Source organism: Lissotriton vulgaris, chromosome 1_1 (assembly GCF_964263255.1).
Source record: "Lissotriton vulgaris chromosome 1_1, aLisVul1.2, whole genome shotgun sequence".
Lineage (NCBI taxonomy): Eukaryota > Metazoa > Chordata > Amphibia > Caudata > Salamandridae > Lissotriton > Lissotriton vulgaris.
In genome coordinates this window covers 1,014,668,643-1,014,684,896 of record NC_141685.1, presented here as the reverse complement: position 1 = coordinate 1,014,684,896, position 16,254 = coordinate 1,014,668,643, and the positions used below count along the sequence as shown (strand labels likewise).

The 16,254-nt window shown below is 44.9% G+C and overlaps 1 protein-coding gene across 1 annotated transcript in view; it reads left to right on the top strand.

Annotated features, from left to right (window-relative positions):
- ATP13A1 (ATPase 13A1) overlaps nucleotides 1-16,254 on the top strand; it is a 446,812-nt gene that overhangs the window by 251,111 nt on the left and 179,447 nt on the right. The window contains exon 16 of the mRNA XM_086961461.1: nucleotides 7,254-7,379. Within this exon, the coding sequence (XP_086817587.1) occupies nucleotides 7,254-7,379 (126 nt within the window). The remainder of the gene's footprint in view (nucleotides 1-7,253; nucleotides 7,380-16,254) is intronic.

Here is a 16,254-nt window from a genome sequence, read left to right as displayed (position 1 = left end):
TCTGGCAGCTATGGACCCAGCTAGCCGAATATCTGTGCCCAAAAAACACTGTCTGTAAAGAAATCGGGAATACATCTTACTCCAGTTACCCCAAAAAAAGGTCTCGCCATCGAACTCTTTGGCACCGAAAGACCACAAGGCCTCTGATCCGATCAAACCCCAAAAACATTCGGATCCTAAAAAAATTACCGACTAGACATCGAAGCCGGAGAAGCAAAAAACCCCTTCTAAGGCTCTAGACCACAAATCAAAATCGCGTTCGGAACCGGAAAAATCGGCACCGAAAGGAGACTCTAACTTGGAAGACCTTTCAACCAGATTTTATCGATCCCAAACAATCCCTAAAACAGGCCATATTGTCAGTCTCCCCACAAATAAGAGGAAATTCGACACCTCACACTCTACTGAGGTGCCTGTGAAGAATGGAGACTTTGCAACTTCACCCCTACAACCCTCTTCTCCTTTTCTTCCTACTAAGCCTTTATCTCCTGAAAAGGCTCCCATACATTCTCCTAGACTCACTCCACACTCACCACCACCACCACAGAATGATGATGACCTAGGGTACGGGGTGGACATATTTGACACTCCAGATGACCCAGATGATGACACTACTATAACACACGACACATGGGCAAATTCCAATGATCCTGTAGATCCTCCAGACCTTCCTGATCCAGAGGCATACCCAACATGTCCATCTCCCCCAGATGACAACATAGGGTTTAGTCCGCTTATTAATACTGCTGCCCAATATCATAACGTAGAAAAAAAGCATTCAGACCCCATGGAGGAAGACTTCCTGGTAGATACTTTTGCCCAGTCACAAAGGACAATACAAACATTGCCCATGCTCAGAGGTGTCATTAAACATGAACCAGACATCTTCAAGGACCTCGTCAGGACCAAAATTCTTAATCCCCGCATTGATGATAAATATAAACCCGCCCCAAATGATCCCACCTACATTAAAGGACAACTCCCTCTAGATTCTTTGGTAGTGTCCAATGCAAGGAAACGTGCTAATTCTCAAATCTCCGGTGATGCTCCACCTCCAGACAAGGAGTTTAAACTGCTAGACGCTTCAGGCAAACGAGTTACCTCCCAAGCAGCTAATCACTGGAGGATAGCTAATGCACAAGCACTGCTTGCCAGGTATGATAGGGCTTACTATGATGAGCTTGAGGACCTAATTCAGCGTTTGCCTGACCAATACAAAGCCAAAGCCCATGATCTGGTTCAGGAGGGCAAATTAATTACAAATGCATCCATTAAATGTGCTCTCGATGCAGCAGACACTGCATCTAGATCTGTCAACACCATGTCTTACTACGCAGACATGCATGGTTGCGCATTTCTGGTTTTAAACAAGAAGTGCAAACTACCATCTTGAATCAGCTGTTCGACCAAGCACACCTGTTTGGCCCAGCTGTAGACACAGCTATAGAAAAAATTAAAAAGGACACAGACACTGCAAAATCTATGGGAGCATTGCAGTCTCCATCAACACAAGGTTCCTTTTTTCGCGGCGGATCCTAAAACATCCGCACACACACTGCTCCCTCCTCCTATAAAAGCCCCACTCAAACATCTCCCAACAGGGGATATTTCAGAGGTGGGTATAGGGGGAATAATAAAGGGAGAGTCAGAGGTAACCACAATTGTTCCTCCCCCACTACCAAACAATGACTTCCCTCCGTTCCCCCCAGACCATTCCACTCCGGTCGGAGGAAGACTCTCACAGTTCCTACCTATCTGGAACTCCATCACTACAGAAAAGTGGGTGAAACAATTGATCCAGTATGGTTACTTCCTGGAACTTACCACAACATACCGCCCAAACAGTGTCCCATGTCCACGGAACATCTAACGCTTCTCAAACAAGAAGTTCTCTCACTGCTTCAAAGCATGCAATATAACCAGTTCCCCCTACAACATCTAGTCCCCAAAAAGGACGGTACTCTCAGACCAATACTGGACCTCAGACCTCTCAATTTCTACGTACAGTCAGATCACTTTCACATGATCACTCTTCAACAAATCCTTCCACTACTTCAACAGGGCGACTTCCTTGCCACTTTAGACGTCAAGGATACCTACTTCCATATTCCTATACACCTTGCTCACAGGAAATATCGAGTCAAGTCAAGTCAAGTCATAGGATTTGTATAGCGCACTACATACCCAGAGGGTTTCAAGGCGCTTAGGAAGGGGAGGATGATTACTTGTCAAATATCCACGTTTTAAGTTGCTTTCTGAACGCTAGGTGGTTCTGGGTAAGGCGAAGGTAAGCGGGGAGTGAGTTCCATGTTTTAGCAGCCAGGTATGAAAAGGATCTGCCTCCCATGGTGGTCTTGTTGATGCGAGGTACAATGGCGAGGGCTTGGTTGGAAGAACGTAGTTGGCGGGAGGGGGTGTAGAAGGATAGTCGTGAGTTGAGGCAGTCTGGTCCGATGTCGTAGAGTGATTTGTGTGCGTGGGTAAGCAGTCGGAAAGTGATCCTCTTATTGACGGGTAGCCAGTGGAGGTCTTTAAGGTGACCAGAGATGTGTTCGTTGCGTGGGAGGTCTAATATGAGCCTGGCTGAGGCGTTTTGGATTCGTTGGAGTTTCTTCTGGAGTTTTGCGGTAGTACCCGCGTAGAGGGTGTTTCCGTAGTCCAGTCGGCTCGTGACCAGAGCGTGGGTGACTGTTTTCCTAGTATCGGAGGGGATCCAGCGAAATATTTTTCTGAGCATGCAAAGAATGTTGAAGCAGGAAGAGGATACGGCGCTGACTTGTCTGTTCATTGAGAGTGACGAATCCAGGATGACGCCTAGGTTCCGTGCGTGGTCTGTCGGGATGGGTGCTTTTCCGAGGGCTTCCGGCCACCAGGAGTCGTCCCATGCAGAGGGGGATGTACCTAAGATGAGGACTTCTGTTTTGTCTGAGTTCAGTTTCAGACGGCTTTGTTTCATCCATTCGGCAACTTCTTTCATTCCTTCGTGTAGGTTAGTTTTGGCGGTGCTGGGGTCATTGGTGAGAGAGAGGATCAGTTGAGTGTCGTCCGCGTAAGAGATGATGTTGAGGTTGTGTTGGCGTGCGATGGCCGCGAGGGGGCTCATGTATACGTTGAAGAGGGTGGGACTGAGTGAGGATCCTTGTGGTACGCCGCAGATGACTTCAGAGGCCTCGGACTTGAATGGAGGAAGGCGGACTCTCTGGGTTCTTCCGGTGAGGAACGAGGTGATCCATTCAAGTGCTTTTCCTTGGATTCCGATGTTATAGAGGCGTTGTAGGAGGGTGCTGTGGCAGACTGTGTCAAAGGCTGCGGAGAGGTCGAGGAGGATGAGGGCGACTGTGTCTCCATTGTCTAGTAGCGTTCGAATGTCGTCTGTTGCTGCGATGAGGGCGGTCTCAGTGCTGTTTTGCTCGGAAGCCAGATTGTGAGGGGTCGAGGGATTTGTTGGCTTCGAGGAAGGTGGCGAGCTGGTTGTTGACCGCTTTCTCGATGACTTTGGCCGGGAATGGGAGAAGCGAGATGGGGCGGTAATTTTTCAGTTCGGTGGGGTCCGCTGTTGGTTTTTTCAGAAGGGCGGTGAGTTCAGCGTGTTTCCAGTCTTCCGGGAAGGTGGCGGAGTTGAAGGAGCAGTTGATGACGTCTCTGAGGTGCGGAGCTATGACGGAGTCTGCTTTGTTGAAGATGTGGTGAGGGCATGGGTCTGTGGGGGATCATGAGTGGATTGAATTCATCAGGCGGATGGTGTCCTCAGTGGAGATTGGGTTCCAGTCGTTGAGAATGTTCACGGGGGAAGATGATCAGCAAATGGTAGGGTGGGTTGATTTCCGGGTTGGTTGTCAAAGCTGTTGTGGATGTCTGCAATCTTGTTGTGGAAAAATGATGCTAGGGAGTCGCAGAGGGTTTGAGAGGGGGTGATGTCGTTGGAGTTGGCCGAGGGATTGGAAAATTCCTTGACGATGTTGAAAAGTTCCTTGCTGTTGTGGGCGTTGTCAAGTCGATCCTTGAATGCTGTTTTCTTGGCTTTTCGGATCAGTTGGTGGTGAGTGCGGGTGGCGTTTTTGAAGGCGACCTTGGTGCTGGTGGTTGGGTCTTTTTTCCAGGCCTTTTCAAGGGAGCGGCAGAGTTTCTTGGACTTCTTGAGATCATCGTTGAACCATGAGGCCTTCTTGCTGCCAGGTTTGCTTTGCCGTTTTTTCAGTGGTGCTAAGGTGTCGGCGGTGTTGGATAACCATAGGGTGAGGTTAGCGGCGGCTTCGTTGGCGTTAGAAGAGAGGGCTGGGGTGTTTCGAAGGAGCGATGTGGGCGGCCAACACTATCAATTCACGGTTCTCCCATTTGGAGTAACCACAGCACCCAGGGTCCTCACAAAGTGTCTGACAGTAGTAGCCGCACATTTGCGCAGACATCAGATGCATGTGTTTCCATACCTGGACGACTGGCTCATAAAGACCAAGTCGCACAGCCAGTGTGTTCACCTCACTTACAAAACAATTCAGCTGCTCCACGACCTGGGAGTCACAATAAACCACACCAAGTCCCATCAACAGCCCCCCTACCTAATTCATCTCTTGCATACCCCAGTCCAGCCAAGATAGCCAGTATGCAAACCCTCTTCACAAAATTCCCTACCAGCTCGAGGAATGATATCCTCTTGAATTTTCTGAGTACCTCATGCAAGACTTCAGATGCGCCCTTTATAGGAATGCTTAGCACGTCAGTGGAACTAGGCTCAAGGTCAGCTTTCAGGTCTGGTGTTGGTGGACATCCGCACTCATCGCTCTCTCCAGTGGTGGAACACACAAACCTTTCCAAAGGGCGGCTGTTCCTAGACCTAGTTCCACAAATAGTGCTAACAGCGGACGCATCACTCACCGGCTGGAGAGCCCATCTCCTAAACCACACAATTCAGGGCAGCTGGACCACTCAACAGATAGTGCTCCACATCAATCACCTCGAATTGCTGGCAATTTTCTGGCATTAAAATCATTCCAAATACAACTCATCAACAAAACTGTCCTTGTCCGCACGGACAATGACAGCAATGTATTTTATACAAAAACAAGGAGGAACACATTCTTTGCAACTCTCTACTAGCACAAAGGATATGGAGATGGGCCATTCCACAAAATGTATATCTTTTGGCAGAACATCTTCCAGGAGTACACAATCAGATTGTGTATCTGCTAAGTCGTCAGACACAGCAGATACACGAATAGGAACTTCATCCTCAAGTTCTTCAACCGTTTTTCAAAATGTGGGGCCGCCCAGACATAGATTTGTTTGCCACACATGCAAACGTGAAATTCCCAACCTTCGCCACCAGGCTTCCACAGCTGTTTTCCAAGGGCAAGGCGATACGGATGAACAGATCAGGCAAATTTGCGTATGCTTTTCCGCCACTCCCACTCATTCTGCTAGTAGCACGCAAGCTCAAACAGTCTCTCAAAATGATCTTAGTTGCTCCAACATGGACCCGGCAACCATGGTTCACAATATTTCTGGAACCCTCAAAAGTTCCGCACCAAAAACTTCTGCTCTCCCCAAACCTGTTTATGCAGAACCATGGAGAGATACAGCATTCAGATCCAAACCAACTGAATCTAGCAATCTGGTTCCTGAACTCCTAAAGTTCGGTTACCTCAACCTCCCAACAGACTGTATGAACATTATTAAAGAAGCTAGACACCCTACTACTAGAGCTTGCTATGCAGCCAAATGGAAAAGATTTGTCATTTACTGCAATAACAAAATTGACCCACTAGATGCTTCAATTCAGAACATTATTTGTTACTTGCTGTATCTACAAAGATGTAATCTAGCATACACATCTATACAGTTACATCTTGCTGCCCTTGCAGCTTACCTGCAAAACAGACATTTGTCATTGTTTAGGGTACCCGCTATCAAAGCGTTCATGGAAGGCCTTAAAAGAATAATTCCTCCCACAAGACCACCCTCTCCGGTGTGGAATTTAATCATTGTCCTTACTAGGCTCATGAGTCCTCCATTTGAACCGCTGCACAAATGCGAACTGCAATTTCTTACATGGAAAGTAGCTTTCCTTGTCGCAATCATCTCTCTCAGGAGAGTAAGTGAGATCCAGGCTTTAACCATAGAAGAACCATTCTTACAAATACACGGTAACAAGGTGGTTCTAATAACAAATCCAAAATTCCTTCCCAAAGTAATCTCTGCTTTTCATCTTATTCAATCTGTAGCGTTACCGGTTTTTTCCCAAGCCCAGATTCCGTAGCAGAGAGCTCTTCACACACTTGATGTTAAGAGCTATACTTTATTGCATCAACATAACAAAATATTTTAGTAAGACAGACCAACTGTTTGTTGTTTTCTCTCCACCTCATAAAGGAAACCCCATCTCCAAAGCTGGAATTGCCAGGTGGATAGTCAAATGCTACCATAAGGCAAAACGCACATTACCGGCTTCCATGGCATTCTTAGGGAACATTCCCTTAGATGACCTTTGTAAGGCAGCAACATGGGCTATGCCGCACACCTTCACCAAACACTATTGTGTAGAAGTGCAGGCAAAACAACAGGCTTCTGAAGCCCAGGCTGTTCTTAAAACACTTTTTCAAACCACTGCAACAGATACAGGTGACCACCGCTAAGGGAGAGCACTGCTGTACAGTCTATGCAAAAGTATAAATTCTGCAGCTCTTATGCCTCGAACAGAAATGCTACTTACCAGTATGCATCTGTTCTTGGCATGTCGAGCTGCAGAATATCATATGCCCACCCGCCTCCCCTGAACCTATATCTGTTCCAGTGTTATCTTTTCTGTTTCTACCAAACTCCATCATTTCCCATCATGGCGAGAAACAATCTGAGGATGGAGTCGATGCCCATGCGCACTATCGTCCAAGGGAGTAGTCACCTATCTCATGACGACAGACTTCTTCCAAGACAACAACAAACTGCAATCATCTGAGTCCAAGACCAGATGGCGATCTATGCAAAAGTATGATATTCTGCAGCTCTACATGCCAAGAACAGATGCATACTGGTAAGTAGCATTTTCCTTTAAGCACAATTCAAACATCTTAAGGAATGTGGTGTAGTATTGTAAATATTAGCAGTCAATTGGAAAAGAGTGCAGTTTCCATTTTTTTCCTTTTTATGATCCAGTTAGTAAAAGTGCAAGTGTTTATGCTTGAGAAAGTTGATGCATCTATTCAGGTTTCTTCTTTTCTCTTGAGTTTGAAACCCTAGTAAGAGTTCTTCTTTCCCTCTAGGTTCGAGAGGTAAAGCGAGAAACTCTGGAACGTGATTTGCGATTTGCTGGATTCATTGTAGTGTCCTGCCCACTGAAAGCAGATTCAAAATCTGTTATAAAAGAAATTCAGAATGCCTCTCACCACGTAAGCTCTAATCAAAAAGGACATAGTCCCATTTTCTGTTGTGATGTGTATTCATTACTTATGTTCACTTGAATAGAATTTGATCTCAATTGTTTTTGCTTATTCTTCATAGTGTGTAGCTGTCCATGGATGCTTTTTGCTACGGTTTTGTTATTGAACCTGCATTATGCTTCACATTTCTGGTGGAACAATTATTTAAATGTACTTCTTAGTGTAAATGCCATATATTAGTCATACACCAGCAGCTTGAAGTGGTTGGCAAGTTAAGTAACATGCAGCCTTGTATTAAAATAGTCTGATACAGAGTGTTTCTCAGAACCAAATGTATACTGCTTTTGAGGTTGTTCCCTGTTAAGCGTACAGTTTAGGTTATGATTAGTAGCTGGGAGCCGTTCAGCTTAACCTGAACCCTTGTATGCTACAAATGTTTGCCAATGCTAATTTTTGATAGCACATTTTGTGCTGCCTTCAGTATTAAGTTTATCATAAATATCCGTGGTCTGCTTGTGTGCATATTTTGGATGCAGTCCATCAAACAAACCTGTAAAATACTTAGTAAATGAGATAAAGTAACAATTCATAATGTTAGCGAGTCGCAGAAAAGGAGTGTGTGTAATGTTAGAATTCATCACCACAATAAGAGCTAGCCAGGAATGTGTTGTTGGCTACAAATGAGTTCATTCCTTTTCATCATATTTTTCATAGGCTTATACAATGAAGTGTACGCCTCACCTTGACATTTTATTATTTAGTTTATAATGTAGATCTTGATTACACTGTGTTCTACCTCGCTTGACTTCCATATGTTCATCAACATGTGCCCCCATATATTGAGAAGTTTGTGTTTTGTATCCCGTAACGTATCTATGATCCTCCTAACTACCTCTGGGGAGAGAGTGATCTATTTGTAGTATTTAACTATTCAGCAAGGCATCCTTAAGAGCGAAGTGGTGGTGGGCCATACAAACATAAAACATGGGAAATAGAAAACAAAATAATTGACGTATTGGTGGCAGTGGGTCATATAAATGAAAGAAAACTATGCAATAAATAAAATCGAATGCATTTCGGTTTTGAAACATGTCCTCTGATTAAAAATTGGAAAGTAATTTGTGCAACGTGCTAATCAATCAGCATTTGTAGAGGCCAGCACTGTCACCCCTGGTGATATTTGGGTGCTGAGGTGTGATGGCTCAGTCGAAAAGCCAGTTTTTGAGGAAACTGCAGGAAGAGGGAAGACATGAGCAGAAAAGGCAAAACCGGGCACAAGAGAGCAAACAGATGGCAGACAAAACAAGCACAAAAGATCAAACAAAGGGCAGAAAAACAAGCTGAAAAGGCAAACTGAGCAGAAGAGGGCAAAACAGAGGGCAGAAACCCTAATAGAAAAGGCAAAATGGAGCAAGAAACTAGAAGAGGAGGCACAAACAGAGGGCCGCAGGTAGATAGACAGCAGAGGGTGTGTGCTGCGGGCAAGCTGGACAGGAGAACTATTACAGGGGGAGCGGGCACGAGGACCTGCTTATTCAAGATAGATGCTGGATTTTCTCCAACATTTGATCTTCCATAGATTTGAAAGCTTGGAACATTTCCTGTTGTCAGATTGAAATCCTTGGTAATGTGTTTTGTGCCATTACACTCAATAACAAAGACTGATTACAACCAGTCTACTTCCTTGTGTACTGATTGTGACCCAAACTTCAGCCCGTCAGCTGCCTGGATCCACATCCTTTTCCCTAATGACCACTGCCAAGTTTTGTACTGTACATTAAGCGCAAGAGAACCATCTGGAGCTCTGTCACCATTTGTCTTTACTCTTGTAGCTTTTTTTACCGCAAGATCATTTTAAACCGCTTCATGTCCGCTTTTTAGTAGTAAGGCAGTGTTCTGCTTCTGAATTTCTTCCTTTTTTGCGATAGCTGAGGCTACAGAGAAGACAGCTATGTTAGAGGCTTGAGGTAAGAAAAGGTTTTATATGTATGATAGGTGACCCTTACAGCGTCTATACTCCCTGCATCCTAGTCATGGCCTGAAGATATGCTATACCTGCAGAAATTTCTCTTTGAATATGCTGAAGGACAGGGAGAGAAGACTGGCTCTACCGATCTAGAGGCAAAGGCATCTGCCTCTCGTAAGCACAAGCTTTAAAACCTGCTTCTGAGAAGTCAGTCCAAGACTTCCACTCTATCTCAAAGACCATTCTACCCTACTGTGAAGCGTCAGAGCTCTGGTCAGTCATTGACTTTGTCAGTCAGCAAGAAAATGACCTTCCAAAGTAGAACTTGCTGCCTCCTATTGTATATTTTAGTCTGCAAACCCCTCCTGCACAGGAGGTCAAACAAGCTCCATCCCCCAAAGAAGCCCATGGTGATGCTGATAGCAATGACAATACATCACATTCAGACAGCAACGTTAATCAGAAAATACCAGATTCATGATTAGGATATAGTTGATTATTCATGAGGATACGGTTAAGACAATACCAGAAGTCAATCTGCTGGCATTATTGAACACAGGCGTGGCAAGTTATGGGAGTGTCAATGTGTCGCCGTGGACGAAGTGAGCCCAGAACCCATACCTAGGGCTAGTCTTCCAGACATCGTTGTTAATTGAGAAGGTTTCACAATGTTTAATGCTTCCTATGTACTCTGTGTCGAAATCTGGTTTTGTGTTTGACTTCATCTATGACCGTGTCTGGTAGGAGGCCCTTTTAATGTTGAAGAATTCCGGCATTGCGAAAATATATATGGCAGTGGAGTTTGATGCTGTCCATATCCTTAACCAGGTAAAAGCTGTGCGCAGGGTATGTCACAGAATTTCTGCAACTTCACGTACAACCCCCACCCAAATAGAGGGTTGCAAATGGGACTTTATGGGAAAATAGTTGTGTGTTTGCCGTGGTAGCCAGGTATAAAGGTTAGCTATTGAGTGGCATAACCTCCACTCTGAGCTTCTCAATGTAAGAGGCTAAGATTCAAGTAAGAGCTATTTTAAGAGAATCTGAACAGTCCTTGGCTACTTTATTAGATGTAGCATAGATTCTTCCGTGTGTGGCTTTCGTCAAATTGGTAGAGCCACTGTTATGAAGCATTACGAATAGCTCAACGTTACAACTTTTAGGACCTGCGTTCTATCAAAATTATAGACATCCTTTTTAATATCCAGAATATATTTGGCAAGAGATAGATAAAACCCTGCAAGATACCAGGTCTGCAAAATCTTTATGTTCTCTTTAAAACAGCCCTCCTTATAAAGAAAACGGGTGTCAAAACCAAATATCTTTTTAACGAGTCCGATTTGTGTCCAGCAGTCGAGGTCAAACACGTAGAAAAAAATGCGATACTTCAAAGATTGGAGACAAAGCCATGCCTGACATTGACAGGCTCTACTTTTCCCTCTTGACTCTGCTGTTTGCAGACCAGATATGCAACCTCTTATGAGGTGCGACAGAACATATCATACATCAATTCTGTGCATGGTAGTATATGTATATACTTTAAAGTTCCTCATGAAGCCACCAGCTCGTCCTTCAAGGAAGGGGAAATGCAAGCACCCCTTGCCAAAGCATTCCCTCTCCCCTTTTTGGGGAAGGATCCAGTATAGTAGGCCTTGGAGTCTCAGAGACCTCTCTGAGAGAGTCCACTGCGCTTAGGGAGCATCTCGCAACAGAGATGGGGAAATATCATTCCCGCTGGGTTCACAGCTTACTGGACTTGGGCACAGCTTTGACTCGCCTACCGGTTTGTGTCCCCTTCACCCTCCTCCTCCTCTTGCCTTGCCATGTCTCTAATCCTCCCTTCCTCCACTCTGTCTACTTCCCCTGCTCCTACCCCCCATTCCCGGAATATCTCCCCTTGCCTGCTTTCACCACCTAGCCCCCTGTCCTTTTGTGCCCTTTGACTAAGCACTCCTTCTCCCCTTTTTGGGGAAATATCCCAGTTATATACGCTGGAATCTCAGCATACCCGCTGAGAGAGTCCACAGCACCAAGGGAGCCACTCCCAATTAAGGTATGGTAAGGCACCCCTTGCCAAAGCACTCCTTCTCCCCTTTTTTGGGGAAGGATCCAGTAAATAGGCCTTGGAGTCTCCGAGACCCCTTTGAGAGTGTCCACTGCTCTTAGGGAGCCTCTCGCAACAGAGATGGGGAAATGATACCACTCCCCCTGGGATCACAACTTCTGGACTTTGGGCACAGCTTTGACTCGTCTACCGATTTGTGTCCCTGTCACCCTCCCCCTCCTCTGGCCATGCTGTGTCTCTAATCCCTCCCCTTCTCTTTCCCCTCCTCCACTCTGTCTACTTCCCCTGCTTTTACCCCCCACTTCCCGGAATATCTCCCCTTGCCAGCTTTTCCCCTACCTAAATGTTCCTTTTTGTTTGTCTCAACCTTGCTTGTAACTAAAATTGCCATGCTCTAATAACTGTGTAACCTTTGTAAAGCTGCAACCTCCAATTTATTGTCTGATACCCATGTAAAGCGCTCTGATACCTCCGTGTCTAGCCAGCACTATATAAAACCTTTTAAATAAAATAAAAAAATCTATATGAACAAAACTAAAGTTGTTACGAAAATGTGCTGTTGAGGAGGTGCAAGCCTCAGTAACAGGTTCAGGTCCACATTCTTTCTCGTACAAAAAAAATGAAGTGGCTGGCGGTAGTGCTAGATCTAAGGCACAAACAAAAAAACAAACTCTGGAATAGTCACATTCCAGGAAATACTGCCTTTCATCTTGGTGAGAGGATTTTGTTTGATCTCTTCAACTTCACTACTCCAATGCATCCAAGGGACAGGAAATTCCTTAGTTTCATGGTGGCAGGTCACCATTTGCATTTGATGGCCCTACCGTTCAGGATAAAATGTGCTGCTAGAGTTCTCACCAATTGTTTGAAACCAGTGGCATCTTGCTTGTGAATAAAGAGTTGTGTGGTCTGCTCTTGTCTAGGTGATTGGTTAATTAGAATGCCTACCTAGCAGAAGAAAGGAAACCAACTATTGCAACTAGCATTTCATCTACTGTCCAAATAAAGAGCTGTCCGAACTCTGAAGGCATTGTTGGTAAGCGTATTTTCTTGTATTCTACTTCTGTCCAATGTCTCAGAATAAGCACAGTCCAAGAACAGCTCAACGTGCATTGGAAGCAAGTAAGCAGGGTCTCCACAACATACTGGTGATTACCCACAGGAGTCTATTCAGGGGGCAGGACTGGTCTTCTAACAATTGGCAAGACTGCATGAAAACGAAAGTTTCCCTCTCAATGGGGAGAGTGTATGGTCATCCACCATTAATGGTCTATGAACAAAAGTGGAGTCATCTTTGCATCAGTCTGCTCGAACTATGAGTAGTCCGACTGGCCCTGAAGGTTTTCCTTCCAAGAGTAAGATATTCCCATGCTGTAATTCAGGCACACAACACCGCCACTGAGTATTACTTTGGCCCACAAGATGGAACAGGTTGTTTCCTTTATCCCAGGAACCTCAAAATCTGTGGATGTGGGCTCTGGATGACAACATGGATCGGACAGCAGCAAGACTTGCCGAAAGAATAGGCAGAGAGTCTCAGCAGGGGGAACGTAGATAACTATGATAGGGTTTTAGACAATTGACAACTAGAACTGATGTTTCAGAGGTGAGAAAAGCCCTGTGAGGATATGTCCACAGCTGACTTAAACTCCAAATGTCCAATGATTGTGAGTAGGTAGGATCGACTAGGTTCTTGAGAGGTTTTTGCAGTGAGCTGGTTAAGAAAGTGCAGTGTGATTCTGTTGGCTCCTGCTTGACCATGACAACATTGGTGCATGGAGTTGTAGAGCATGTCAATCAACAATCTGATATGATTCAAGTTGGATGCTCAAATACTGTCCAGGAGCAAGGTGTAAATACTTCACAGCCATTAATCCCTTAATTTTGACTCCCTAACTCATTGGGACTTTGGCCACCTTAACATTACCAATAATTGTATGCAAATTTAAAAAAGCTGAGAGGGCGCCATCCACAATTACAACCAATGCTTTAAAATGTGTAAAAGAGGATAAACTAAATCTGCTGGTAATGTTGCTTCTTCAGTTTTTGCTGCATCTTCTGAAACTAGCAAAGGCTGGTCTTAGATATGCCTCTGTGAAAGTTCACTTGGTGACGATCTCTAGATACCTTGAGACACCCGATAGGTCTTCCTCATTTGCTTCATGTCTAATCAAAGAGTTTATTAAAGGTTTGTTCAGATCTTTCCCTCCACAGGCATGTCTCTCCCTAGCATGGAAGTACAACACAGAGTTAGCTATTCTAGCTGAGCCAATTCACAGGTCTAGGATATAAAGCATCTGTCTTGGAAACTGCTTTTTTTAGCCTTAACATCGGCCAGTGAGTGGCATACTGCGTCTTTTAAGGAACCTTACTTGGGGTTCTGTAAAGATAATATTTTTTTGGCTACATGTCTTATTTTCGACAGCATTTTATTGGCATAGACATCTTTGGCAGTGTTTTTTTCAAAAACTGGTCACAGCGGTGGAAAGGGCACATTATTCACAAGACATTAAAATATACCTTAAATTTTATACACATTAGACAAAAGAAATTTGTCAGTCAGACTGACTTTACTTCTCTTATGATACTGTGAATAGAAATAAACCAACACTGGCTAGATGGATTGTTCCATTTGTACCCATTGCCCATAGATCAAACAAAAGGGCACTTGCTGTAACTCCTTCAACTAGAAGGATGACAACAGCAGTGGGTCTTTTTTGCTGGAATCACTTAAGGAAATCTGTAAAGCAGCGACATGAAGAACGACACACTCTCCTCAAAGTATTACTGCTTTAATATTCAATCTAGGACAAAGTAACCGCGTTGACAAATGGTGCTCTGGAACCTATTTTCAGAAGGTGAGCATCATTAAAGCCTTCCTTTTTCTTTGGTAATACTATGCTATTCTGATTCAAGCATGTGAAGCTATGAAATATTTAATGCTGAGGAAGTAAAATGGGTTACTTAACTTTACCTTTGGTTCCTTCCCCACCATGTTCATGAGGCTTTTCCGTATGGTTATCCGCACCATCCTGTTCTATAAAATGTGGCAATTGGAAGCATATGTCAGAGAAAGCTATATGGGTCCTGGCAGCCATTAGGCTAAAGTTCAGTTTGCCCAATGAGCTGGACTGTTTGTGTCTAGTCTGACAGTGATTCTTAACCTGCGTTTGCGGACCTTTGAGGGTCCGTGACGCCTACTCTGGGGGTCTGCTACTGTTTAGAAAATTAAATAACACCAGATTAAGAGTAAATATTCATAAAAAAGCAAAATGTAAAAATGTAATACGCTCTGTGTGAAGGAATTTTAAATTGGAGGCTTAAAATTATGTTGGTAGTGTCTTGTTTTGGTATCTGCCTAACCACTGAGAGGCAAGATCCTGGTTTTCCCCAGGTGGCCATTAGTACATCTGAAAGAGCCTCACTGAAAGTGGGAGCGGAAAGGATTGTCTGTCATGGGTACAGTAAATCAGTCTGCATATTAGCTTTCTCCTCTGTCGTTGGCAAAGTGAGGTCCAAGACTTCAGCTGCTCTCCTAATTACTGGCAGGGTCTTGAGCTCAAATGTCCACGGACTCGATAATTCTCGCTTCGGTGCCTGCTCTAATCATGGGTTCTCACTCTGCAACTCTGGGCATTAAGCTTGCTTAATCTCCACAACGGCCCCCCTGCGGCGGGATGCCTGGCTTTCACCTTGGGGATGCCCTGTAGGGGCTATCTCACAGGGAAAAGCCAGGACGGGTTCCCAAGGCAAGCGCCGGGAAACCTCCGGGTAGCTGTGCGCTCAATAAATGCAATAATAATAATAATAATAATAATAAGGAGGCAGATTCCTCAATTGTTGCAACAGGAACAGCCAATGTCTAGAGATGTGTCCAGAACACGGACATCTTGTAAGTCTAAGAAAAGATTATCTTCATTTGGCTGGCTTGCATCATCTGGATTATCTTCACTATAAGAAGGGAATGTTTTAGGGTTCAAATGAGTATACTGGCATACTGTGTGCAAATTCAAAGGGGAGCGAGGGAGGGTTGGCGGAGATTCATTTTGGAGTCCGATAAACCTGCTCTGTTTCCAGCATTGGTGACTGTCAAGACTCGGACTGGCAGTGTCACTCCCGTCGAAGTTGCGTCCGGCATTTCTCTCAGACTGGAGTCAGAGGAGTCTAGCTCAAAGACGGGACCAGCCTCCGGTTAAGTGGCAAAGTCCGGGGACGGATCCATCTGCAGTTACCATGACTGGAGGCCATCCCTGATACTAAAGCCTAAAGGCACTCTAGAGGGATCTGTTGTGAAACAAAAATTGCAGCCATGACCTATTTCTGCCAACTGAGCTGCTTGTGGCATCACTGGTGTTCTGGAGAAGTCCTGGTGCATCGAGAACAGAATCAGAATTGTTTCCAAGATCAGAGAACAACTCTGCGTACTGGACATACCCTGGCTCCCATGTGGCTCAGTGGTCGGAGTGGCGGGACGAGGAAGCACCATGTTTTTTGGACACTCTAATTGCCCAACCTCAATTTCAACATGATCCATCACAAGATGTGCCCTGAGAGCATGTCTGCGACTTCAATCGTATCCGGGCCTTCTTCAACTTCCGTCGGGGTTCACTGACAGCAAGTTTGGCTTTGCACTTGTGGATGGCCTTTTGGTTCCTCTACACATCAGTCACACAACGCCGAATCGTATTTGGAGTAGAGACTTATCGTGAGTGTCTGTCATCCGGCAATGACAGGCCTGACATGGATGGAACACTTCAGTTTTAAGTGGGGTCATGTCCCATGCACAGTGGTAAAGTTTTGCGGAAGAATTTCCGTTAAGCTGGCAGAATTTGAGAGCACTCTGAATCCACCTT